Raw genomic sequence first — 25,152 nt, 5'->3', positions numbered from 1 at the left:
AAAATGAAATTACAGTTAAAATAGTCGAGAGAAACTGACAGCTGATGAAGACAACAGCAAACATGCATAATTTGCCCCAAAAGAAGAGAACCAAAACAAAGAAACCAGGGAAAATCATGTTCAAAGATATAATTCAAGAAAACTCCCTGCAATGGAGCCTGCTTCTCCCTCTGCCTGTGTCTCTGCCTCTCTCTCTGTGTGTGTCTCTCATGAATGAATAAATAAAATCTTTAAAAAAAAGAAAAAAGAAAGATGACTTGAATCTGAACAGGGCACAGTGGGCTCCAGGAAAACTTGGCCTATACTTCATTAGCTGGGTATAGTTCTGAAATTGCTGGGCGTCAACAGTAAGAAACCCCTGGACATCCAAACAGAAGATCTTACTATGAGAGAATCAGTCTGGCATCCAACTTTTCCATGGTAACATTTAATGCTTAAAGACCTGGAATGATGCCTGCGGAAGACTCACATAAGAGAATGTGGTTTATGTATTTTACTCCAGTCATTCCATCATGTATAAAAAGCACCATACAAATTGTTTTGATTCTGAGAAATACATATTTTTTAAGAACACCTGAAGAGATTCGTAGAGGGAAAACTTCATCCAGCTGAAAAAGAAAAGGCAAAACAGTGGCAGGAAGACTATCCATGAGGTGCAAACATATTTAACTGTAGAACTAAATAGTTACAGAACAAAGTATATATGATGTAAACATTGTAGTAACACCTAGCAATGTTACTACTATGAAGTAGTAACAGAATAACAGTGTAATAAGTTAGAGAGGAAAGAAAAGAAGGCAGAAGATGGTGGAGGAACCTATTTATTTTTATAGATAGAAGCCAAGTTTCATTTCAGACTGAAGTCAAGGGGCACCTGGGTGGCTTAGACAGTTAAACATCTAATCTCAGCTCAGGTCTTGATCTCAGAGTTATGAGTTCCAGCCCCACCTGGGACTCCATGCTGGGTGTGGAGCCTACTTAAAAGTCAATCAATCAAATACTCAAGAAACAAATATATAGTGTATATAAAAGAAAATTCCAAAAAAAATTATCAAGTTCAAATTGGGTAAGGGAGAACTATAAATTTCATGAGATCGTCATTATTTTAGAAACTCAGTAGATACTCTCCAAAGAAGTAGAGAATTAAATTATCCTTCAAAGTTATAAAAGTAACTCGTAGAACAAAAAACATAAACCTTCCAAATTAAAGGACACACACACAGACCATATACTAAAGGATTTGTTCTAAAAAGTGAACAAAAAATATGATACAAAATGTATTAACACAAATATGTCAAAATATTTTTGTGTAATTAAGTGTCTGTTTTACTCGATAAAAACTCTATCACAAAGAAAAATGCAAATCACATACTATATTCATAAGGTACTTCTAGAACAAAGTTCCTTAGAAGGACTTTAGACCAGAGGTGGATAAGGACTTGCTGAAGTATTTCCCTAAAAGGGGGGGGGGGGGTTGGGGAGTCTCAGAAAGTGTTAAATGAAGCAAAGAAGGACAATTTTTCAGCGATAAACATGCTGACCACAGGACTACCCATGTGTCAGATAACTTGCCAATATTTATAAAGCAAAAGCCACAGGAAATAAAAGAAGAAGCAGAAACATATTAATACTGGGTTTTAATTCTTTCTAAAAAAAAGCAAATGATCAAAAATATAAATATAGAACCTAAGAAAAATAATGAATAAGAGATCTAATCTATAAATATCTAAAGACAGAATGTTCTTTTCAAATATCCATAGAAAATTAACTAAAACATTGATATATTAAAACATTGGGAAAATCTCAGATCCAGAAATACAGACTGTATCCAAAAATACAGTATTTCTTTATCACAACTTGGCTTGATCCTGACTTTGGAGATAATGGTCATAGACTTACATTATACTTTTAATTTATTCATTCATTTAAATAAAAACTAAAGATAACTTTAAAAAAAGGTCACTTTCTATAAATCTAAAAATATTTCATAACTTTTTGGTCACGGGAAATTAAAACTGAATTTATCGAAATTATAAATGAAATCTAGAAAATTATGAAAACCATATTTCAGGACTAGGAAATACAACTTAGGGATCCCTGGGTGGCGCAGCGGTTTAGCGTCTGCCTTTGGCCCAGGGCGCAATCCTGGACACTCAGGATCGAATCCCACATCAGGCTCCTGGTGCATGGAGCCTGCTTCTCCCTCTGCCTCTCTCTCTCTCTCTCTCTCTCTCTCTCTGCGTGTGTGTGACTATCATAAATAAAAAAAAAAAAATTAAAAAAAAAAAAAGGAAATACAACTTAGAGCAATATTCAGAAGAATTTGTAGTCTTAACTGTTACATTAGGAAATATGAATGAATAAACGAATTCCACTTACAAAGTTGGAAAGTAAAAATCTAGGGGCAGAAAGAAGGATAAAAGGTAAAAGGAGACATTGATCAACCAGAAAGCAGGAAAATAATTAATAAATGAATGGTTATTTGGGGAGTGAAAAATAGGGGTAACGATGAGGTAGGAAATACAAATAACCAAAATAAAAAGTAACAGAGAGATAGAGATCATGAAATGTCCTAGCAGAGAAATAACTACAGAGACCATATAATAGGAAAGAGCCACACAAGTCTATTTTGTTTGATTCAGTGCAAGTTGGATAAAGGGATGAAACATGATTTTCTAGAATATAAATTATCAGAAGTGGCCCCAGAAAATATAATTATTTTTGCAGATGTTTTAGAGAAAACTTGCTGAAGAGCTATCCATCCTACACCCCCTTAAGAGCAGACCCCATTGATTTTATGGAGGAATTTTACCAAACTCTTAGCCAAAATATTCCAGTTCTAATTCAGCCATTCTAGAACACCAAAAAGAAAACTTCCAAATTATTTTTATAATCAGGTATAACATACCAAAACTAAGGATCAGAATGTAACTACAGTCAATTTTCCTTAATTCTCAGCAGTTCTATTCTACAAGCCACTGAGAACACTGAATTAGAGAATACTGAACCATTACTCCTGGGGTAGTACGGTTGTGTGTGTGTGTGTGTGTATCACATAGATCTTAAATTCTAAAAACTCTTCCTGGTAGTTTCTATTTTCTTTGTTTTACAAAATGAGGTTCAGGATTGTTAAGTGACTTGCCTAAGACTACGCCACTAAGAGGCATCAGAGTTGAATTCAGACCCCATCCATCTGGTCCCAGAGCTGGGGCTTCCCTCGGTGTGTTGCACTGCCCCTTACTGTAGTCCCCTTCTGATCATTTCTGTGTGAGTGCTGGAACAAGAGGCAGAGCACAGCTGGGAACTGTGCACATTAGGGACGGAAATTTTCGCTGCTCCGCACATGGCCGCAAAAGCACAGCAAGTATTAATTTTGTCAATTTTGTTGTTACAAATTTTAGCTAGTAAGCAGATTTGCAAACCAGAAATCTGAATAATGAGAATCAATTGCATATAATCTAGATAATATATAAAAAAAAAAACAAAGCTCAGAGACTAATCCCACATACATATATATTGAACCAAAAATTCTAGTTAATACTAATAAAGAGAATCTAGTTGCATATCAAAAGTATAATGTACCTTGAAAAAGTCATTTTTATGCCAGGAAACTAAAGGAAGTTGTTGGGAAATCTAGTGATATACTTGTTTGCTATGTCAGTACTTCAGAAGATGCAAAAAAAGGTATTTGAAAAAAACTCTCACATCATTTCCTTGTAACATATGTAACTTAAAATTAAGAATAGACCAGATAAGCCCATTACATCACTGGAATAAAAGACAAAAACCATGTAATTATCTCAGAAGACACAGAAAAAGCAGTTGGCAGGGGGATCCCTGGGTGGCTCGGTGGTTTGGCGCCTGCCTTCGGCCCAGGGTGTGATCCTGGAGTCACAGGATCGAGTCCCACGTCAGGCTCCCTGCGTGGAGCCTGCTTCTCCCTCTGCCTTTCTCTCTGTATCTCTCATGAGTAAATAAAATCTTAAAAAAAACAACAAAAAACAGTTGGCCGAATTCAGCAACTCTTCACAATAAAAAGCACTCAACAGACTAGAAGTAGAGAACTTGAGCCTCCTAAAGGGCATCTGTCCCGAATCCCACAGCTAACATCATATTTAATGGTGATAAATTGAAAGCTTTCCCCCTCAGATTAGGAACAAGACAAGGATGTCTGTTCTAGCCACTTCTATTCAACATTCTACTAGAGGTCCTAGTCAGGGTAATTAGGCAAGAAAATGAAACAGAAGGCTCCAAATTGGCGAGGAAGAAGTAAAACTGTCTCTGGATAACATGATCTTCTATATAGAATCCACTAAAAAAAACTATTAGAACTAATAAATGGGTTTGTCAAGACTTCAGGATACAAGATCAATATACAAAAACTAATTACTATATTTGTATATAGTAGCAACGAGCAAACCAAAAATGAAATTAAAATAGAGTCATTTATGGTAGCAACAAAAGCATAGGATACTTTGAGCAAAAGAAGTCAAAACTTAAACCATGTTCATGAATTAGAAGACAGTATTAAGATGGCAAGTTGGTGTTCAGATTCAGCGTGATCCCTCTCAAAATCCCAGGGATGTTTTTGCAGAAATTGACAAGCTGACCTTAAAATTAATATGGAAACTGAAAGGACCCAGAATAGCCAACGCAGTTTTGAAAAAGAAGAACAAAGTTGGAAGACTCACACTTCCTGATTTCAAAACTCACTATAAGGATACAGTAATCAAGACAGTGAGTACTGGCATGAGGATAGATGAAGTAGAATTGAGAGTCCAGAAATAAACCCTTACATTTATGTTCAGTTGATTTTTCAACAAAGATACCAAGACAAATGAAGAAAGAATAGTCTGCAACAAAGGATCTGGGGATAACTGGATATTCATGAGCAAAAGAAGGAAATTGGATCCTTTTCTCATGTATACACACACAGATTAACTCAAAGTGGATCAGAGACCTAAATGTAACTGAAGCTTCTAGAAGAAAACATGAATAAATCATTATGGCTTTGGGTTAGGCTAAGCTATCCTAGATACAACACCAAAAGCACAAATGATTAAAGAAAAATAGTTAAATTGGACTTCCTCAAAAAGAAAGTTTTGTGCTCTGAAGCATACAATCAAGAAAATGAAAAGACATCACTTAGAATGGGAGAAAATATTTATAAATCATATGCCATGTAAGGGATTTGAATCTAGAATCTACAAAGAACCATAACTCAATAATAATAATACAGCTTAATTTTTTTTTTAATGAACAAAGGACTTGGATAGATATTTTTCCAGAGATGAACTACAGATGGGCAAAAAGCCTATGAAAAGATGCTCAGCATCTTTAGCCTGTCAGGGAAATTCTAATCAAAACCACGATGAAATAACACTTCACATCCACTGGCAAGGCTGTAATAAAAAGAAATGTAATAACAAGTGTTGACAAGGGTGTGGAGAAATTGGAACCCTTCTACACTGCTGATGGGAATGTAGAATGGTGCAAACACTTTGGGGAATGGTCTAGCAGGCCCTCAGACAGCGAAACATGGTTATCGTATGATCTTAGCAATTCTACTCCTAAGGAAATACGCAAGGAAAATGAGAAAACACCCACACAAAAACTTGCACATGAATATTCATAACAGCTTTTTTCATAATAGCCAAAAAGGGGAAACAACCCTAATGTCAAATAATGGCTGAATGGATGAGTAAAATGTGGCATATTCATAGAATGGACTATTATTTGGCAGTTTTGCAGAGAATTAATGATACGTGCTACGTTAGAGGAGCCTTGAAAACATGCTAAGGGAAAGAAACAGGTACAAAGGACCACGTATTGTATCATTTCATTAATACGAAACGCCTGCGATAGTCAATCTAAAGAGATAGAAAGTAGATTAGTGATTGCCCAGGGCTAGAAAGCATGAGGGATTTCCAGGGTGACAACTCAGAGGTGTGGTGTTCCTTTTTAGGGGGAGTAGTCTAAAATTGATTCTAGTGATGCACGCATAACTTTCTGAATATAGTAAAAGCCAATGACGTATACTTTAAATGGGTGAATTGTATAGTATGTGAATTCTGTCTCAGTAAAACTTAAAAAAAAAAAAATAGATACATCCTTTTCTTAAATATAGTATGCATACATTTCAGACCAAATGCTAAGACCTTACCCATTAGGGAAACACTAGAACAGTGCTATCTAGTAGAACTTTCTATGAGGATGAAAAGTTCGTCGTGCTATATTCATGCTCTAGCCATTGGCTAAATGTGTTCAGGAACTGAGAAACTACGTTTTTCATTTTAAGTAAGTCGTTGGCATCATGGCATTAGAAGCATATCCCAAACCAAAGCTGCCTGTTAGCGCTGTTTAACATGGCTTTGGAGGTACCGGCAACGTAAACATGAGAAGTAAAAAGAACAATTGGAAAGGAGGAAGTCACATTATTTGCAGATCACGTCGTTACATACCTGGAAACCGTAAGAATAATCTGATAAAAATTATTACAAGTAGTAGGAAAACTCAGAAAGTAGCAGAGACTGAATCCAAAATTAAATACACAGACCCCTAAATATTTTATTTTTAAAATGTGTCAAAGTGAAACTAATAGGGAAGGAAGACCTCAAATGTGCTTTTTAAAAAGTGCTCCCTGGCAGTCCCAGTCCACTTCCTTTGTCTGTTTACCCCCCAGCTCTCCCGGGGTGATTAACCCTTTCTTCCCTCTTTTCTCCCCGCCAGACCGTCCCCAGTGTTGAATGCCAGCTGTGCGTTGCTTCCCTGTTTCACTGTAGAGGGGAACCTTTCCCTGCTTCCCTGTTTCACTGTAGAGGGGAACCCGCTGCCCTCCTAGGTCCTCTGGTGGGGTCCTGTTCGTTGAGCTGACAAAAGACAGATTAAGAGAGAAGTAGACAAATGTAATACTAGTTCTACGTGACACTAGAACCTTCAGAAGGAAATGGAGACCTGCAGAAATGGTTAAACCCGCGCATTTTTATACTAGATTTGACCAAGCTTAGGAAGACATGGATAATATAATAGGACCAAAAGGTATGAGCTGGGGGTGGTCCAGCGGGGCGAGCTTAGCAAGGCCTGTTTGTTCAGACTCCTGTCCTGCCTCTCCATCCCCGGAGATAAGGATGGTCTTTTCCTCCTGGTGTGGGGAGTACAGCTTTCACAAGAGTCTTAGGACCTGCTTCAGGGGAGAGGTCAGAGGGTCCTTCCTGCACCTGCCACTTCTCGAATCCCTTCAGCTTCAAACATCCCCAATGCCAACGTGCCATATTAGGAGGTAGCGGCTCCTGAGTCCTGTCGAAGGAGGAGGGGAAGCAAGCTGAAGAGACCTTCCTCGTGCACCCACCCCCCGTCTGCGTGGACGTGTGCCGACTTGGCCCCCGTGGGTGTGGGCCCTCTCCCCTGCCTTCTCCCAAATTACATCACTCCAGCAGTTGGGTCTGTATTGCCTTCTCCCGTGGCAGGTGTGGGGGGGGGGGGCTGTTGGAGCCCCACTCTCCCTTTCAGCCACTGTCCCGTTGTTCTCCCCTTCCCATGCAGATGCCTAGAGTTTGTGGGCCGGGAGCCTCTGTCCGCCCTTCCCGCGCCCTGTCTTGAGCCCACCCCGGTCAGGCTTTGGCACAAAGTTCTGGCTAATGTCACGATGCCCTCCAGGTTGCTGGATTTAGTGGTCCTTGCCCGGTCCTCGTCTTCCTCGGGCTCCGCGGCTTTCCCAGCCCCCGGGACACGTGTTCTGGATTCACTCCTACCTCCGCAGCTGATTCTTTGGCTCCTTTGCAGGCTCCTCCTCAGCCTTCTGACTTCTCGTTGGCAGAGGACCCAGGACTTGGCTCTGTTCTTCTGTCTGCGTTGAGAGCAATCTTTAAATACCGTCTCTGTGCTGATGGCACCCAGATGTCTCTCCCCTGCCCGGCCGCTCCCCTGAACTCCAGACTTGCATACCCGCCGCCTCCTCGGCCGCCTGAGTTCGGGTGGCCGGTGGGCACTTCGGACTTAACACCCCCCACCCCAGGCACCTGACCGGCCGGCCCTGCCCTCTGGTGCTCCTCCGTGTGGCTCCATCTCTGTGACTTGCACTTCATCCTCCAGTGGCTCGGGGTTTCTGCCCTCGCACTGTCCTGGTCCCCAAGGCCCACCTTATAACCTCAGGTCACGGTATCTAGAACGTGATGGCCTCTCACATCCTTAGTCCCCACCTGGCTTATTGCGGCAGCTCCCTCCTGCTTCGGATACTTCACAGCTCGCCTCTGCGTGTCTGAAGCCACACTCTGACCTCCCCTCTCCACTCCTGCACACACACCTAGCTCAGAGTACAAGCCTGCAGTCCTTGTCACCTGCCAGCGCCCGGTGTCTGAGCCCACGTCACCTCTCAGACTACCCAGCGCTCGGGTGCCCTGACCCTCCTTGCTCCCTCCAGCTCAGACCACACTGCCTTCCTCGTGGTTCTCCAGGGTGTATGTTGGCTGCTCTGTCTGGTGAGCAGGCTCTTCTGCAGGTGGCTCACTGCCTCGCCTCCTCAGATCTCTGTTCAGTTGTCCCTGCGTTGATCTGGCCTTACCCCCTCACCTGCAAGATCACAGCACCACCCGTCCCTCGCCACCCCCTTCTCTGCCTTCTCATATTCTGCTGTCTGCTAAACAAGCAAATTCATCCCTCGCTTCTACATTATAAATTCTGTGAAGACAGAGATTTGTGTTTCTTTTGTTCCCTGCTGGGTCTCCTAGCAGGAGAATGCTTGTCACTTTTTGGTCATTATCTATCTGTTGCATGAATGAATGAATGAATGAATGGGAAGATAGAGGAAACAGACCAATGAGAAGCACAGAATCCACTGGGGCTGGGTTAATAGTTCAGGCAAAAGGCTCTTCCTTCCTTCTAATTGATAGAAGGAAGGTTATGGTTTGTTATGGTTTGTTGTTCTTTCCTTGAATTGTCATTTTCCTTTTTAAAAAATGCATTATTCCTTCTCATTGAAACATAAACCTCTTGGGATCAAAGACCGAAGTTTCACACCTTTGATTCCCCAGCAAATAGATGTTGAGTGATAAGGAAAGATCATTCTCATTTGGCTAAAAAAGCACTCCTGTCACTCAGTTTTTACCAATCTTGTACAATTTACGGTAGTATTTTCACTGTTATTGTCACATTTGCTTGGTATCACAGACTGCATATCTTCTCACTGAATGCTCTTGCTAAGTAAGCAGAGACTCTTTAGAATAAAGAGGGTGAACCCGTGAAGCGGGGACTGTGGTGGTACCAGGACTGGTGGTGGCTTCTGCGCGAGCCCAGTGGGTGCACGGTCTCTTCAGCAGCCGTCTAACCTCCCACACGCTGCTTGGCAGCTCTCACCCATCAAGGCATTAATCAACTCTAGGGCAAGAATCATTCCATTCCAACAGATGGACAGGAATCTAACCAGACCATAAAACACGTACGCGCCATAAATGTGTTTGCTAAGGGCATGATTCCCAGTACAAAGCTTCAAGAACAGCTGTCTTATCGTGAGCCACTGTTCCTTGGTGAGATGATTTGTTACCTAATTCTGAGACGGATTACATGTATAAAGTTAATCTTTCCATGGCTTCCCCGCCACCAGCAGCCTAGTTATTTTGGGTGAAGCTTTTGTAAACAGAAGTTACTTACATGAGATTTAAAAAAAAGGTAATGAGAGGTTTCCTTTGGCGGTTTTGATGTCATTTGTCTACAAGGGGTTGTTATGTTTTGTGTGTTTCTAGGGGATGCAAATTATTAATTGTGAGCAGTCATTTTTTTTATAACGCTTTTTCCTTTTAGTACTTCTGTTAATGCACTATATAAACTACTACTTAAATATAACTACTTACTTTTTAGCTGTACAGTTCCGTAAAGACACAATGCTTTCATCTATTTCTTTCTGTCATTATCTTCAGAAGAGATGTTTTCATTCTCCCAACATTGCTTTCCCTGTGGAACCGATGCAAATTAAAATATGAAGTATTTGTTCATTTTGCATTCTTTAGAGGGTAACTTCTATTGGTGTACATTTTCACTGGCACAATCCACCAGGCAAAGTATAAATTGCTGTAAAACTGGAAAAGTGTTTGAATGAGTAAAGCAGATGTTCTCTTAGCATGAAGCAGATGTAAAACTTGCAAGTGTCTGTCTAATAAAGTATAGCATTTGGTTCCATACAGCTGGTGCCAAGATTACCAATTAATCATGTTTGAATGCTTTTTTACTAATTAGGACCCCCTCTGTTCTTTACACATTCTGGGTATATTAAAGAGAGGGGTGGAGCACCAAAGCTTTCTACCTTTGTACCTTTTATTCTCCATCTTTATGAGGTCAGTCTTCTTTTATCCTTAGAACTGTGTTGGATATGAAGCCCCCCTTCATGTGAATGATTGATCTGGCTCTTTAGTTTGATTTGGGGATACGGGTTTGACATTAGAATATTCCATTGAAGACGGCCATACTTTGAACACTTTAAGGCAGCTGGAGAGAAGAAAAGGAATGTAATTAGACTTAATGGGTTTTTTTTTTCCTTATTTGCATGAACAAAAGCTAACATTTGCTCAGTTAACGTCTATTCACAGCCTCTGTGGCTACTTGACCAAGTAGGAGTGGGAACATTGTAGAAGCAAGTGATACCAGTTTAGTTTTATGTTATGAAAAGCATTAGAGCAGTTTTTCTCAAAAATTAAAGATGAATGGATTAACATGACTGTTAAGAATTGCCTTTACCACTGTGAAAGATACAGCACAAAACAGTAGCAAATGCAAAAGCTAAAAGAGCCCTGTTGCTGTATGTTGTCCTTTTTATTAGCAAGCGTGCTAATGAAAGTAAACCTCAGAACCTGGCTGGGCCTTTCTTCCATGTTTGATTTCCCCAAGATAAGCCTGCTCCCCATGGAAGGCAGCTCATTATGTAAGGTTTGCTACTCTGCTCCTCCCTCCGGGTTTAAAAAAAAAAAAAAAAAAAAAAGAGTTAACAATGATAAAACAGAAGTTTGTTTCTCAAGGTCAATAATTGGGTATTTATACTCAAATAACCGAGTACTTCTTCAGTGCTTCATTCATGAGTCAACTCACAGTACTTTTTTTTTTAAAGGAAAGGAGAAATATTTAAACAGTAGAAGCAATACATGAAATAATTTCAGGCCTGAAGGTAAATAGCATGAGTGGTTCTTTTCATGAAATGTTTATTACAGTTTGAAAAATAGTTGGAGGTAGGAAAAATAACAAAGGTATGTTAAAAGAAGCGTATCCCCTAGAACATACTGTATTTCGTGTTTTATCATCTTCCCCCAGTAAGGTTGGGTTTATGGAAGCGGGATCTGCTATGGTAGGAAAAACAGAGATGGAAATACACATTAGACAGTGCGTGCCAGATTCTAGAGCCTGGCTTTTTGAACACTGGTGTAAAAGAATCTGTAATGACAGAAATGATCATTTTCATTCATTTATACTGTTTTGTAAGTATATGAAATACAGTATCTAAGAATATTAATATGATTATTCCAGAATGTCTTCCCCATCCTCACCACCAATTGCCTCCAGATTTAGTTAATGATTTAACTTTTAAATTTCATAAAAGCGTCTTAACAACCAAATTGACTAGTGGCTGTCACTTTAAATTTTCAGTTCTTCTAAAATTGAATACTTACTTAAAAGTAGTTTAATATTTCTTGTATCCATTTGCCTACAGGAGCACCTTTCTGCGAGATGACCCTTGTCAATATAAAATTCACATGTAAAAGGTCTGCCCCATTTCACTAAGAATACCTTACAGTCTTAGAATAAACCAAATTATTAATCTTATATAATACCATTAGCTTTCAGGTAGGTGTCTAATGCAATTATAGTTCTTTTCATTTGGAAGTTTTTTTTATACTGTCCCTATTTTGATTCTCACTAGTATTACATAAGACTGGTGGCATTTTTTAAGTTTTAATTTGTGTGAAATAAAAGAAGATCGCTAACTGTGAAACATCAGCGTAAATGGAACTAGTTGTCTCCATTTTGTAAAACAGTTTGTTATGGAAAAATCTTAAACATCCACATAAGTAGAGAGAATCACATAATATAAACTCCTATAAATCCCATCCAGCGATGACCAGCCTCCTATTGTTTTGGATGGCCAAGATTTCGTAAGACTATGTTTTGAGAGGTTTTTGGGTTTTTTTTTTTTTCCTTTGAAGTTGTAGTTCTGGATCCTGTTTCTGCTGTGACAATAGATGTTTTAAAAAAACAAAACAAAACACAAAACGAGGTCATGTAAACCCAGTAGACCTAACTTTATTTCAGGAAGTGGAGCGAGAAATCTCATTCAGAACAGAATGTGGACTGTATTACTCCTACTACAAGCAAATGCTGCAGGCTCCAACGCTCATGCAAGGTAATTACAGCAAAGAGCTTTGCAGGGACCTGCTTCGTCCTTCTCAGTTATTTCCGCCAAGCCTACTTGTGCACTAAAGCATCTCAAATGCTTTATAGAACTTGTGTACTTTGTCTTTAAATTCGTGTAGTGTTTCCTGCTAACATAACCAACGTTTTGCTCTGGAAGAAGTTCTCCAAGACCTCCCGTAACTCCCCTCCAGGCAACTCCATCCCCAAACTCATCTGTTGGCAATTTCTTGGTTTTGCTGCTGATTTTTTTCACGGTCGTTTGGAAGAGGTCTTCGCAAGGGAAAAGAGTATTGTCTAAAAACAGGAGGCACTTTGGTCAAACAAAAATTACAGTTGTCCTCGGTGTCCCCATCCGGTCCTTTATTTGGCAGTTGCCACTTTCCCATTTTCACTGCTTGTGAGTGGTTTAGAGCCCATACGTCACCTTTACCTTGAGTCTGCTGATAGAAGCCCCAGAAAGGATCTCTCCTACTTCCTGTGTGCTTGCTGTGCTCCACACGAGCACACATGACAGAGACATTTGCTAGGTTTTGCTTGGATTCGGATACGTTTTTGGCAAGAATCCGTCATGGGTGATGTTTTGCACTTCTAATTCTATCACAGTGGGAGACATGAAATGTTGGTTATCTTTCTTTTTGCACCAGAAGTATTAATCAGTTGGTTCCTGTGTAGATAGCCAGGCTCCCCCGTAATAAGGTTAATTACCCCTCAGCCTGTCACTTAATGGTCTTAGCAGCCGTTGATGCTTATTGCCTCTGTCCCTTATATCAGTAGTTACAAAAGTGACCTTCTGCCTCCCTCTTGTATTTGTCAGCTGGAACTCTGTTATTTAAGAAACCTTTTTCTCCTCAATTGTGTGATGACCCTGAGGAACGATTTATACAACAAAGACAGGATAGATGTTGATTTTCTTTCCCCAGACAGCTGATCCTCATTATTCACGAAGTCCATATTTGCAAATTCACTTACTCGCTAAAATCTGCTTATAACCCCAGAACCCGTGTTTGCGGTGCTCTTGTGGTCATTCCCAGGCTTGTGCAGAGCAGCGAAACTGGTAGGCACCTGACTTGCATGTTCCCAGCTGAGGTGGGACAAGGTGATGCACTGCCGTCTCGTTTGAACTCTCATTCTACAGTGTCCTTTTCCCAGTCTACCTAGGGCCATGGTTTGTACATTTTTGTGCTTTTGGTTGGTGATCCTGGCAGCTTCAGATGGCTCCCAGCATAGCGCTAAAGTGCTGTCTGGAGTTCCCAAGTGCACGCAGGCTGTGAAGAGGGCATTCAGAGAAAACACATGTGTTAGATAAGCTTTGTTCAGGCACGAGTTAGAGTGCTGTTGGCCATGTGTTCGGCGCTAATGAATCACTAATACGTATTAAAGAAGGTGCCTTTAAACAGAAACATGTAACTCAAGGTCTTGTGTCGATCAGTTGATGAAAATGCATGACCAGAGGTGCATAAGAACAAAACCCTGTATTTCCTACAGGGCTCAGTATTGCTAATTCAGTGTTCACTTCAACTTTATGGAACATAACTACTGAGAGCAACGAGTCAAACTTGTTTTAATATAGTTTTTATATATAAAAATGTTTTTGAGATCCAGATAAAGTCCACACAATGCAATTGTTTGCTTGCTTTCCCCCTTTATTCTTTTCTTTCTTTCTCTCTCTCTCTCTTTCTTTGTTTCAAGGTTTTATTTTTAAATCTCTACACACACCCCCATGAGGCTCGAACTCACACCTTCAAAATCAAGAGTTGCATGTTCTGTCAACCGAGCCAGCCAGGCCCCCCTTGCTGTTTCTTTTAATCTATAGATTTCTTTCCATATTTTTTCTTGTAATTTTTTGTTGAAAACACAGATTTATTTGTCTGACAGTTTTTTACTTTCTGGATATTGCTGGAGCACCATGGTGTCATTTCATGATTCTCTGTTGCCTGCATCTCCTATTAATTGGTAATTAGATCTAGAGGCTTGCTCAGGTCTAGGTTCTGTTTTAGCAAGAGTCCTTCCTGCATGGTGATGTACACTTCCACACTGGGGGCACATGATGTGTACTATCTCTTTTAGGGTTGAGACTGATCCATTAATAAGTTCTCAATTAGCCTTTCACCTGATGGGTTAGCACCATTGGTGATCATTACCTAAATCTGTTAATTTCATAAGGACTATAAAAAAGAGGATGTTGTCAGATTTCTTAATTTCCTTTCCAAGCTGAGAGGTGAGAAATGGTATCAATGTAGTTTTAATTTGCACTTCCAGTAGGAGCGAAGTTGAGTATCTTTTCATATGTATAAGGACTGTACGTATATTTTCTTCTATGAACTGTCTCTTCAAACCTTCTACTAATTAGTTTAGCTTGGTTACAGAGGCACATGACCTCAGTGTAGCAACGGAATTCTATAAAAACAGGTTTATTTCTTGCTTTTATTATCCAGCCCCTATTTGGAACCTGCTGTTGTCCTGACAGAGGGAAAAGGCCACACTGAAGGGTGGAAACAGGCATTATGTTTTGGTAAAAGATGTCACATCCTCTCACGTGCCATTGGTCAGACAAGTCAAATGGCCAAACCCATAGGCTACTTATAGCCCCAAAAGGGATAGTTATAGGTCTCATGGCAAGAGGGCAGAGTGGGGATATAAAATCCTCTTGACCTAAATTTCTGTAGAAGAGCACATGGGTGTTTTTTATATCGTACATACTCAAGCTACAATTCACTTATGTTTGTATAAACATGTAAATGTCCATCTAGTATACAGTAAGCTCCTTGAGGGTGGAACCATGTTTTTTGCTCACCATTCTATCCCCAGTGCTTAGCACATTCTCTGGCACACACTAAAGAATCTGTTAATAGTTTTAAATGAACGAGTAATTTATAATTGTTTTTTCCTGATTTTTCAAATATCAACCTTTCAACCTTAGGTTTTCATGGCTTAATATATGATAACAAAACTGAGTCTATGAGGACAATTAACCTTCTTCAGCGAATGAATATTTACCAAGAAGTTTTTCTCAGTATTTTATATAGAGTTCTGCCCATACAGGTATGTTGTATTCTGTGACACTGAATTGTTAATATCACATGAAAGTCAAAATCTGCTATTATAAAGTTGAAACCTTCACGTATGTTATTCTGGTCTTGAACTGGCTTGGTAGAAAAGCAACAAAATCCTAATTTTCTCCAGATGTGTTGTGAACTTTGTTTTTTATTTATGTTTTTATAAGATTTTTTTTGTGTGTAGATGCCTCCGGGCCAATGATACGTGTGTGCAGTCTAGAGGCTGATAGGTATTTTCATTTAGAAATGTGTAATCATGCCTCCCTTATCTTTGAAATTAAAAAATTGGAAATTAGCAAATCACAATGACCACTTCATGTAAATAAGCCAGTACTGGACAAAGTTAAATGTAAACCTTGTCTAAAGAATGAAGCCAGAGTCTTCAAGAGCTTCCTTCCCTCTTCTACTCTCATAGTAGGAAGAAAGCCTGCTAGCACACTTTTGCATAGAAAGGACTGATGTAGGCTTATTGCTGGTAATTAACACCCAGTTCCTAAATATTAAATTTCCACTGTCCTATTTTTAAAAAGTTTTTTAAAGTAGACTCCACACACAAGATGGGGCTTGAACTCTCGACCCTGAGATTAAGAGTCACGTGATCTTAGCAACTGAGCCAGCCAGGCGCCCCTCCACTGTCATACTTTTTAAGTGACAATGAAAAGGTAATTAAGGGTTCCATAACAAATGTTTTTTTTATTGTTCCTTTTTACAGAAATATTTAGAGCCAGTTTATTTTTATATTTACACCTTGTTTGGACTGCAGGCGATCTATGTCACAGCCCTTTACGTCACCAGCTGGCTCCTCAGTGGTACGTGGCTGTCAGGGCTCCTAGCGGCTTTCTGGTATGTCACAAATAGGTGAGTTGGAATCCGTATTCCCCCTTCCCTTTCTAAGATGTAAGTTACAGTGAAGATGCTTTATTTCCAGTTCTGAGGAAGTGGTTCCGCCACATTTGTCTGTATGAGAGTGTTCTCTCTCTGGTTTCCCCAGCCGTGTTTATTTGTCTTATTTAACAATGTAGATAGTCCTACTTGTATATTTATTTCCAGCCGAGGAACAGAACATTGAATTACAAGTCAAGACAATCATCGTAATAATTCCATTCCTGTTACCAATTTGACATGTGATCATTATGTCTCCGGCCACCTAGCTCCACATGGTATCTTTACTATCAATCTTGATAGGGTTGTGTGGGGCTCGTAGTTAACAAAGCATAAAGCACTATACAAATGCAAGGAAGTTCTTCTATTACTTAGGTGATATCTATGATTCTAAATACTAGAGCATAAAATAGCATTTTTTAAAAGATTCTATTGATTTATTTGAGAGAGTGAGAGCCTGGGAGGGGAGAGGAGCAGAGGGAGAAAGAGAAGCAGGCTCCCTGCTGAGCTGGGAGCTCAACATGGGGCCAGAACCTGGGATCATGACCTGAGCCAAAGGCAAACATTTAACAGACTGAGCCACCCAGGTGGCCCAAAATAGTGGTTTGTGTTTTTTTAAACATAGGATACGTTGAATTATTGACCCACATACAGGAGCAACACAACATTGAGTAGCACTAAGTTCTAAACATTCAACACTAAGTTCTAAATTGATTTTATTTTATAATCCTAAGCAAACTACTTTTTATTATGACCTAATTGAGTGCTTACTGCTAACCACTTTCCAAAATGATTTTTGGGGTTTTTTTTGTTTGTTTGTTTTTGGTTTTGGTTTTTCAAAGATTTTATTTATTTATTCATGAGACAGAGAGAGAGAGAGGCACAAACACAGGCAGAGGGAGAAGCAGGCTCCATGCAGGGAGCCCAACACGGCACTCGATCCTGGGTCCCCAGAACCACGCCCTGGGTTGAAGGTGGCGCTAAACTGCTGAGCCACCGGGGCTGCCCCAATCCAAAATGTTTTTTTTATATATTCTTTTAACAATCCTATAGGATAGATATTATAACCACTGTAGAGATGACTAATTTTTAATAGAATATTTTATTTATTTATTTGAGAGAGAGAGTGTGAACAGCAGGAGGGCAGGGGGAAAAGCAGACTCTCTGCTGAGCCAGGAGCCCAGTGCAGGGCTCCATCCCAGGACCCTGAGCCAAAGACAGATGTGCAACTGACCGAGCCACCCAGGCACTCCAGAATGATGATGAAATTAAAGCTTAAAAAGTTAAGTTTTATATACATACGTTCACACACACACACTCACCCAGCTAAGTCTCAGTCAGAAATCAGAGTATGAAAACACCATTATGCTGCCTCTTAACATTTTTGTATATTATTATTGCTAAGAGTACATGAAAGCCAAATTTGTTGTTCTATTAGGAGGAAGTAGAAGACATCTATTGAATACCTCATCTGTGTGGGGATGCTTCTTGGTACTGTGGACAAAGGTGAAAACTTAGCTCTGCTTGACCATCTTGTTGGTTCACATTCCAAACGGACAAGAAGCTTTTACAAATTATTCCCAGTGACAAATTTAATATTCAGATTTAAGCACCAAAGAACTAGAGAGAGGGAGAACGTGACAGGCTGCCAGTTTGCACTAATGAACTTGAAAAAAAAAAGCTCGAGGCAGCTAGGAATAAGTGCATATTCCTGGGTCTTGGAGTCACCCTACCATGGCTTGGAGCCCAGTCCTACTCCTTAGCTAGCCGTGTACCTGTGAACAGTTTCCTTAAATTTTCTCAGTGCAATTTGATGTTACAGGAATGATAACGGTAAGGAGAAATCCTTATTGTTGAGAACTGATAACCGGAATCTAAGCATATTTAATGTCCTGTATCTTTCATCTTAGGAAATCTTTTCAGGTAATGGTAGCAAAAATTACTCCTTTGGCCATTTGTGTTTTCTCTGTGCAGAATAGATACTACAAGAGTTGAGTTTACCATCCCACTGAGGGAGAATTGGGCTCTACCATTCTTTGCAATTCAGATAGCAGCAATTACATATTTCCTGCGACCAAACTTACAGCCTCTTTCTGAAGTAAGTTTTTATGATACTTCGTATATTTTTTAATTCTCCAGTTTTGTTGAGGAAGCTTCAGAAAATGTGATGTGCATGGTGTCTCAGCGCATGTGAATAGTTCTTATTCCGTGACCGACTTTTTAACTTGAGTTAAATTAAGTTTTCCCTTTCTGAGCCCTTTCCTACTTTGCAAAGAAAATGTTTTCATTTTTGATGTTAAAAATGTACTCTACATAATGTGCCCTCAAATAGTTGCAGCAAACCCACACACAATTTCTGCAGAACTGTCAGAATCCTTAAGCCATTGCCCTTGAGATGTGATTTGGTGCATTATCGCTTCCATAATACTGTGGAGTACACATACCTTATGTGAATATTTATATGCCCAGTGTCACTTTAGGATATTTAGAGCTTAAATAACAAATGCAAGGGTTTTCAGAGCAACAGTTTATGGTTTTTCTATTTGGTTTATAGAGATATTGGCTGCTCTTGAGAGAACTTGTCTGCAGGGCTCTTTATTACTAGAGACGTGGAAATTATACAAAGGTTTTCTTTTTACAGAGGCTGACACTTCTTGCCATTTTCATATCAACTTTTCTCTTTAGTCTGACATGGCAATTTAATCAATTTATGATGCTGATGCAAGCATTAGTGCTCTTCACACTGGACTCCTTGGACATGCTGCCAGCAGTGAAGGTAAGCTTTGCTTTCTGCTCGTTCAAGATAGTCGTTGTTTAGTGTTTTATATCACAGAATGAGTTCAAAATGTGCACACGTGAACAATAAAGTTGAAGCAGCTTCTTAGCCGTAATGTAAATATGCTGTGGTCAATTGAAGTTGAATAATCTGTGCAGCCTCTCTGACCACCTTAACTTTTATTCTGTTTATTTTACATTAAAAGATGGATTTATCTGGAGCACAAATGTCTAGATCAGTTGTCCTTTACAGAGATGATTTAGATTTTAAAGTGTAAGATGGCTCTTATAAAATGTCTTACAATGTATTGCCTTGGTCCCGCAAGGAAATCAGTGGGTACATAGCACCTTTCTGTGGTACTGTATAAAATCTTCATAGTGACATTTATCAAGTGTGAGATGGGAATTCCTCTTGCCTGACCAAAGGCCACACAGGGAGCCGTTGTTTGTCTTACAGTGTGTGACAGCCATGTGTGCTGCTGTCATTTAATGGCAAAGTATTTTTCACGTGCAGCAACGTGTTTTAATGTATTGTGTATGTTTTAAAAATTGCTCATTGTAACTATTCTTAAGTAACCGTAATGTATTTCCCAGTATAATAAAATATTCTCTCTAATTCTGAGGCAGCAAGACAGTTGAATGCAAAAGAATCGCATTCATTTATTCCATGTCAAAAGAGATACAACAGTCTTTAGAGAGAGTGACTGAATCTGAATTAGGAAACATTGAAGTCCACCAGCGAGTGGACATTGTCCATCTGCTGGGTAGTGGGGAGGCACGACAGAGCAGTGGCACCTGTGTGAGACATCGTGTGTGTGCTCCAGCATGGGAAATAAGGATGTGGACCACTAGACCAATTAGATGTCTAATTCCTAGTAATAATAAGCGCTAGAAGTCCAAGAAGGTTCTTTTTAGGCTAGAAAGTGGGAGGCTCCAGCTGGGCCACAAATAAGAAGAGTGGAATTTGGATGGAGTGTTGTGGGGAAGATCTGAAGGTAAAATGAAGGAAAGCAAGTAGTTAGTAGTTAGAGCAAACTAATGTGTGTGTCGTGTGTGGGTGTGTGTGAAGTGCATATATAGGATACTAAATGATGGTAGGAGAGCTCCAGGTGCCTCAGAAAGCCTTGTGTACAAATGAAGTGATGTCTGTTTAGATTTGCTTTTCCTGTTTTGGAATCTCTTCGTAGCTTGGTCATGGGGACGGGGAGCCTAGATGCCTTTGTATTTCTCCATGGCATGCACTCCTGAGCCGGTTGGTCTCCCTTTCTCTCTTTGTATGTAATAGCACGTTTCCTCCCTTTCTACCAAGTACTTTCAAAAGAGTTCTGTACATTTTCACATAAAAAATAAATATGTTGAGACATTTTGAAAACAAATATGTAACATTTTTCTGCAGCATGATTTCACAGAAAAGTTGGAAATGTGTTTTCCTTCTCACTGACACTTTCACCTCTAGAGATTTAGCCTAAGGAAATAATCAAACATGTTTGTTTTAGTTGTACTGTAATAAGAAAAAGCTAGCTGGAAACCACCTAAGTCAATAGCAATAGGGTATTGTTAAATAAATATGGTTTATTAGTGTAACAGTATTCTTTTACCTCTCTCTTTTTAAAAAGTAAAACACATATGGGGCAGGTGGGTGGCCCAGTCAGTTAAGTGTGGGACTCTTAATTTCAGCTCCGGTCATGATCTCAGGGTCGTGGGGTCGAGCCCCACCTTGGGCTCTGCCCTCAGCATGGAGTCTACTTGTCCTTCTCCCTCTGCTCCTCCCCCTGCTTGCTCACTCTTTCTTGCTCTCTCTCTCTCTCTCAAATAAATAAAATATTTTTAAAAACCATAAAACTAGAAAAAATAAAAATAAAACATATATAGGGAAAGTGAGAAAAGTTTCTGGAAAGATATACAACCAAGTATTAGCAGTAGGCAGACTGTGATTGATATGATTCATGTTCTTAAATTCCTTTTGTCCTTTAAATCTTATGAATTTTTCTTTAATGAACACATATTACTTTTGTTTTCTTTTAAAATAGAAAACAATAAAAGATACTGTTTGGGCACATACAAAACACACAAAACTAACGAATGATACAGGTAATTTCTGTCCTATTCACTTCTACACTTTGTTGAACTTTCCTAGTTGAAACTATGTTAATATTAGTGGTAGTAGTTATAAGTAGCAAAAATTTGAGAGGATCAGTATAATGAAAGAATCCTAAATTGTAAAACCAAGTTGCTACTATTGGATATGGAAATAACCAGCTCTTTGAAGTGTACCTTCTTGGAGCCTTCTTGGAGTTTCTTCATAAATTGGAATCACTGACCTCTAATCATGTCAAATGGGAGAGTCAGAATTGTTGGTATAGAAAAAGGTAATGCAAATTCAGAGTCTGATGTGACAAGAAGTAGTATCCTCTTTAGTACATTTTATCTCTTCACGGGTGATGGAAAATCTCTTACCATCAAAAGCTCAAGTTTCACTTAGAAATGTGTATAGGCGTTTTAAATACAGAGCAGAACAGTAGATGGTATTATAAAGCATATACTTTTGCTCCATTAAAGACTAAGAATATGGAAGCTAATGAAGTTTTATTAACCCATTGTGAAAACTGCAAGACACATTAATGATCACTACGTAAGAGGAAATTTTAAAGTACTCCATATGGTTACAGACAAGATGGAGTGAATGTACTGCTCCCTGTTCCTCCCACTTAGTGCAGCTAAAAGCCCTGGACAGTATATATAAAACACACATAAGAAGATTTTGAGTGGGGAAGAAATGAAAGCAGGCTGCTTAGAGCCCTCATGCCCAGGGGAAGAACATGGCAGTGAGGCGCTTGGGTTTTCTTTTAGCCTCACATATCCCAGAGAAGGTGCTGGAAAAGTCAGCAACCAGGAAACACCAATGGACTCCATCAGAAGGCCCAAGAAAAACAAAAGGACTGGGAAAAGGGAGGCAGGGCATCTCTAGCAAGATAGAAAACATTTGGACGTTAACTGCAGTACTTCAGGCAAACAGCACAGAAAAAACTGCAGCTTCACTCCCACCTCCATCAGCAGGAGGTCAGTGGGGAGCTAGACTTCTACCCTCACCCACCTGTAACAAGGTTCTCCCCTTCTGCTAGGGCTCTGTCAGACGGAGTTGGCTAGGGAGGCAGCACTTTCACCATCTCCCAGAAGCATCAGTGAAGGCCATGTGGAGAACCTTCAGCCCTCATCCAGTGGTAATGAGATATCCCTTTCCCTGCCGGACAGGATGGTGTCAGAAAAGACCAACAGGGACAGCTGGGGCGGGGGGGGGGGGGCCTCAGTGGTTGAGCATCTGCCTTTGGCTTAGGGTGTGGGCCCAGAGTCCGAGATCGAGTCCCACACCGGGCTCCCTTTAAGGAGCCTGCTTCTCCCTCTGCCTATGTCTGTGTGTCTCTCTTTAATAAATAAATAAAATATTTGAGAGAGAGAGAAAGAAAGAGAAAGAAGGAAGGAAGGGAAAGAAAAGAAAGAAAGAAAAAAGAACCAACAGGGAAGCTGGGGTTCTAACCACCATTCAGAAGTAACAAGACTCCCTCTCTCCCTTCACCCTCCCTACCCCACACTGTGTCAACGAAGTCCATGCGAAGAGCAGTAATGTGGCATCCCTTCCCTTCTCAGCCAGGATGGTATCAGCAGAAACCTTGTAGAGCACCTAAACTTTCACCATCTCCTGGCAATGAGGCATTCCTCTCCCTGGTCTCCCAAAAGTCAGTGGGGGCCAAGTGGAAAACCCAGACATCTAACCCCATCTGGAAATAATGGAGCAGCATCCTTCTTCCCCCACTGTCGTAGCGCTGGTATGGTATCAGAGGAGGCCTACTGACACAGAAATTTAAAAAAGATCCAGAGTCCCATAACATAATACAGTGCAATTGAAGATTACTTCTTATACTAAGAACCAGGAAAATCTCTGTTGAGTGAAAAGAGACAATCAACAGATGCCAATACCAACACACAGAAGTTGGATTATCTGATGAGGAATTGAAAGCAGCCATTATAAAAATTTTTCACCAATTACAAACACACTTGAAACAAATGAAAAACAAATTCTCAACAAACACACAGAAGCTAAAAATAAGGAGCAAATGGAAATTTTAGAGCTGAAAAACTCTGATAATGACAATTAAAAACTCAATAGATGGGCTCAACAGAGGAATGGAGTGGTCAGAAAAAAGAACCAGTGAGCTTGAAGATGGAACAATTCAGAAATTACCTAACTTGAACAAGAGAAAACAGACTGGAAAAAAAAAAAAAAAAAAAAAAAGCCTCAGGGACCTGTGGGGCTCTAACAAAAACTCTAATGTTCTTATAATCAGAATCCCCAAAGGAGAAAGAGAACATGAGGCTGAAAAAAAATATTTTAAAAAGTACTTTTGAAAGAATGAAACTTTCCCAGATTTTGCAAAGGATAGAAACTTGGGGAATTGCGAAGTGAGCTGATGTCAAACATCAGGTCTACTGCTGATAATCTAGAACTTTCTAATATACAGTACTGCTCAATTTTACATTGTCTGCTCACCAACAATGTTCTTATGAACCTAGGCTATCATTACATTTATAAAACTGTGCAATCTTGTTGCAACGTAAACTGTTCCTTTTTCTAGAATTATGCCTATTTGATATAAAAAAAGAACTGGCAGCACCAAAAAACACCATAACTCAAAAAAGGCAGGCAAAATATTTATTTTCTTAAATGTATTCATGAGTGATTTGTTATCCTTAAAGAAGTCCTACAAATCAATAAAAATATTTATACCCCAATAGGAAATGGAGCAAAAAATACCAATATTTCCTAGAAGGAAAGGCATCAAGAAGAATAAAATACTTAGGCATAAATTGAACAAAAGAAGTGCTTACGCTTATGCTCTGGAAAGTGTAAAACATTGAGAATTTTAAAGACCTATATAAATTGGAAAGATACCCCATGTTCATGGATTGGAACACTCACTGTTGTTAAGATGGCAGTACTTCCTAGATTGTTGTACAGACTCAACTTGATTCTTCTCAGAATCTCAGGTTAATTTTTTGCAGAAATTGACAAGCTGATCTTAAAATTCATGTGGAAACTCAGGGGACTCAGAATAGCTGGAACAATCATGAAAAAGAGGAATAAAGTTGGAAGACTCACACTTTCCAATTTCAGAACTTACTTTGAAGCTATAGTAATCAACACAGTGTGATCCTAGTAGAAGGATGGACATCAATCATTGGAATGAAATTGAGAGACCAGAAATAAATCTTCACCAGAAATAAACAGTCAATTTGATTTTCAACAAGAGTGCCAAGATAATTATGGAGAAAGAAGAATCTTTTCAACAAATGGTGCTGGGATAACTAGATATCTACATGCGGAAGAATGAAGTTGGACTCCTCTCTCTCACCATACACAATAATTAACTCAAAATAGATCATAGGCCTGGTTGTAAGAGCTAAAACTTTATATAAAACATTTATTTTTTTTAACTATAAAACATTTAGAAGACAGAAATAATTTTTCCTGACCTCGGAGCAAGCCAAGCCTTTTTATTAGGATCCAGCATCAAAAGGACAAGTGACTAAAGATAAAATAGATGAATTGGACTTCATCAAAATTGAAAACTTTTGTGCTTCAAAATATACCATTAAAATGAAAAGACAACTCACAAAATGGGAGAGGATATTTGCAAATCCTGTATCTGATAAGGCACTTCCAGAATATATAAAGAACTCTTTCAACAATAAAATATGGGCAAAAGATTGGATAGGCATATCTCCAGAGAAGATATGTAAATGTCCAACAAGCACATGAAAAGATGCTCAGCCTCATTACTCATTAGGGAAACACAAATCAAAACCAAAGTAAGATACCATTTCCCCCCTACTCAGATGGCTAAAATCTAAAAACAACAACAACGACGACAGATGATAACAAATGTTGGCAAGGTTGTGAAGATGTTGGAACTCTCATACATTGCTGGCGGGATTACAGAATGGTGCAGCCATTTTGGAAAACAATTTAGCATCTCCTCACGTGTTAGACATA

At 39.4% G+C, this 25,152-nt stretch overlaps 1 protein-coding gene across 8 annotated transcripts in view; it reads left to right on the top strand.

The window, feature by feature from the left end:
• Positions 1-25,152, top strand: part of DPY19L3 (dpy-19 like C-mannosyltransferase 3) — a 69,555-nt gene that overhangs the window by 12,502 nt on the left and 31,901 nt on the right. For 6 of the 8 annotated variants that reach the window (XM_072782789.1, XM_072782779.1, XM_072782761.1 and 3 more), the window contains 5 exons: positions 12,289-12,379; positions 15,311-15,432; positions 16,159-16,304; positions 18,303-18,426; positions 18,970-19,104. In XM_072782789.1, coding sequence (XP_072638890.1) covers positions 12,289-12,379; positions 15,311-15,432; positions 16,159-16,304; positions 18,303-18,426; positions 18,970-19,104 — 618 coding nt within the window. Of the gene's footprint in view, positions 1-12,288; positions 12,380-15,310; positions 15,433-16,158; positions 16,305-18,302; positions 18,427-18,969; positions 19,105-25,152 lie in introns of those variants that run through there. The other 2 variants (XM_072782770.1, XM_072782788.1) reach the window with 2 other exon arrangements.

This window comes from Canis lupus, chromosome 1 (genome assembly GCF_048164855.1).
Source record: "Canis lupus baileyi chromosome 1, mCanLup2.hap1, whole genome shotgun sequence".
Classification (NCBI taxonomy): domain Eukaryota; kingdom Metazoa; phylum Chordata; class Mammalia; order Carnivora; family Canidae; genus Canis; species Canis lupus.
Note: the sequence above shows the minus strand (reverse complement) of the source record. Positions and strands in the feature narration are given on the sequence as shown.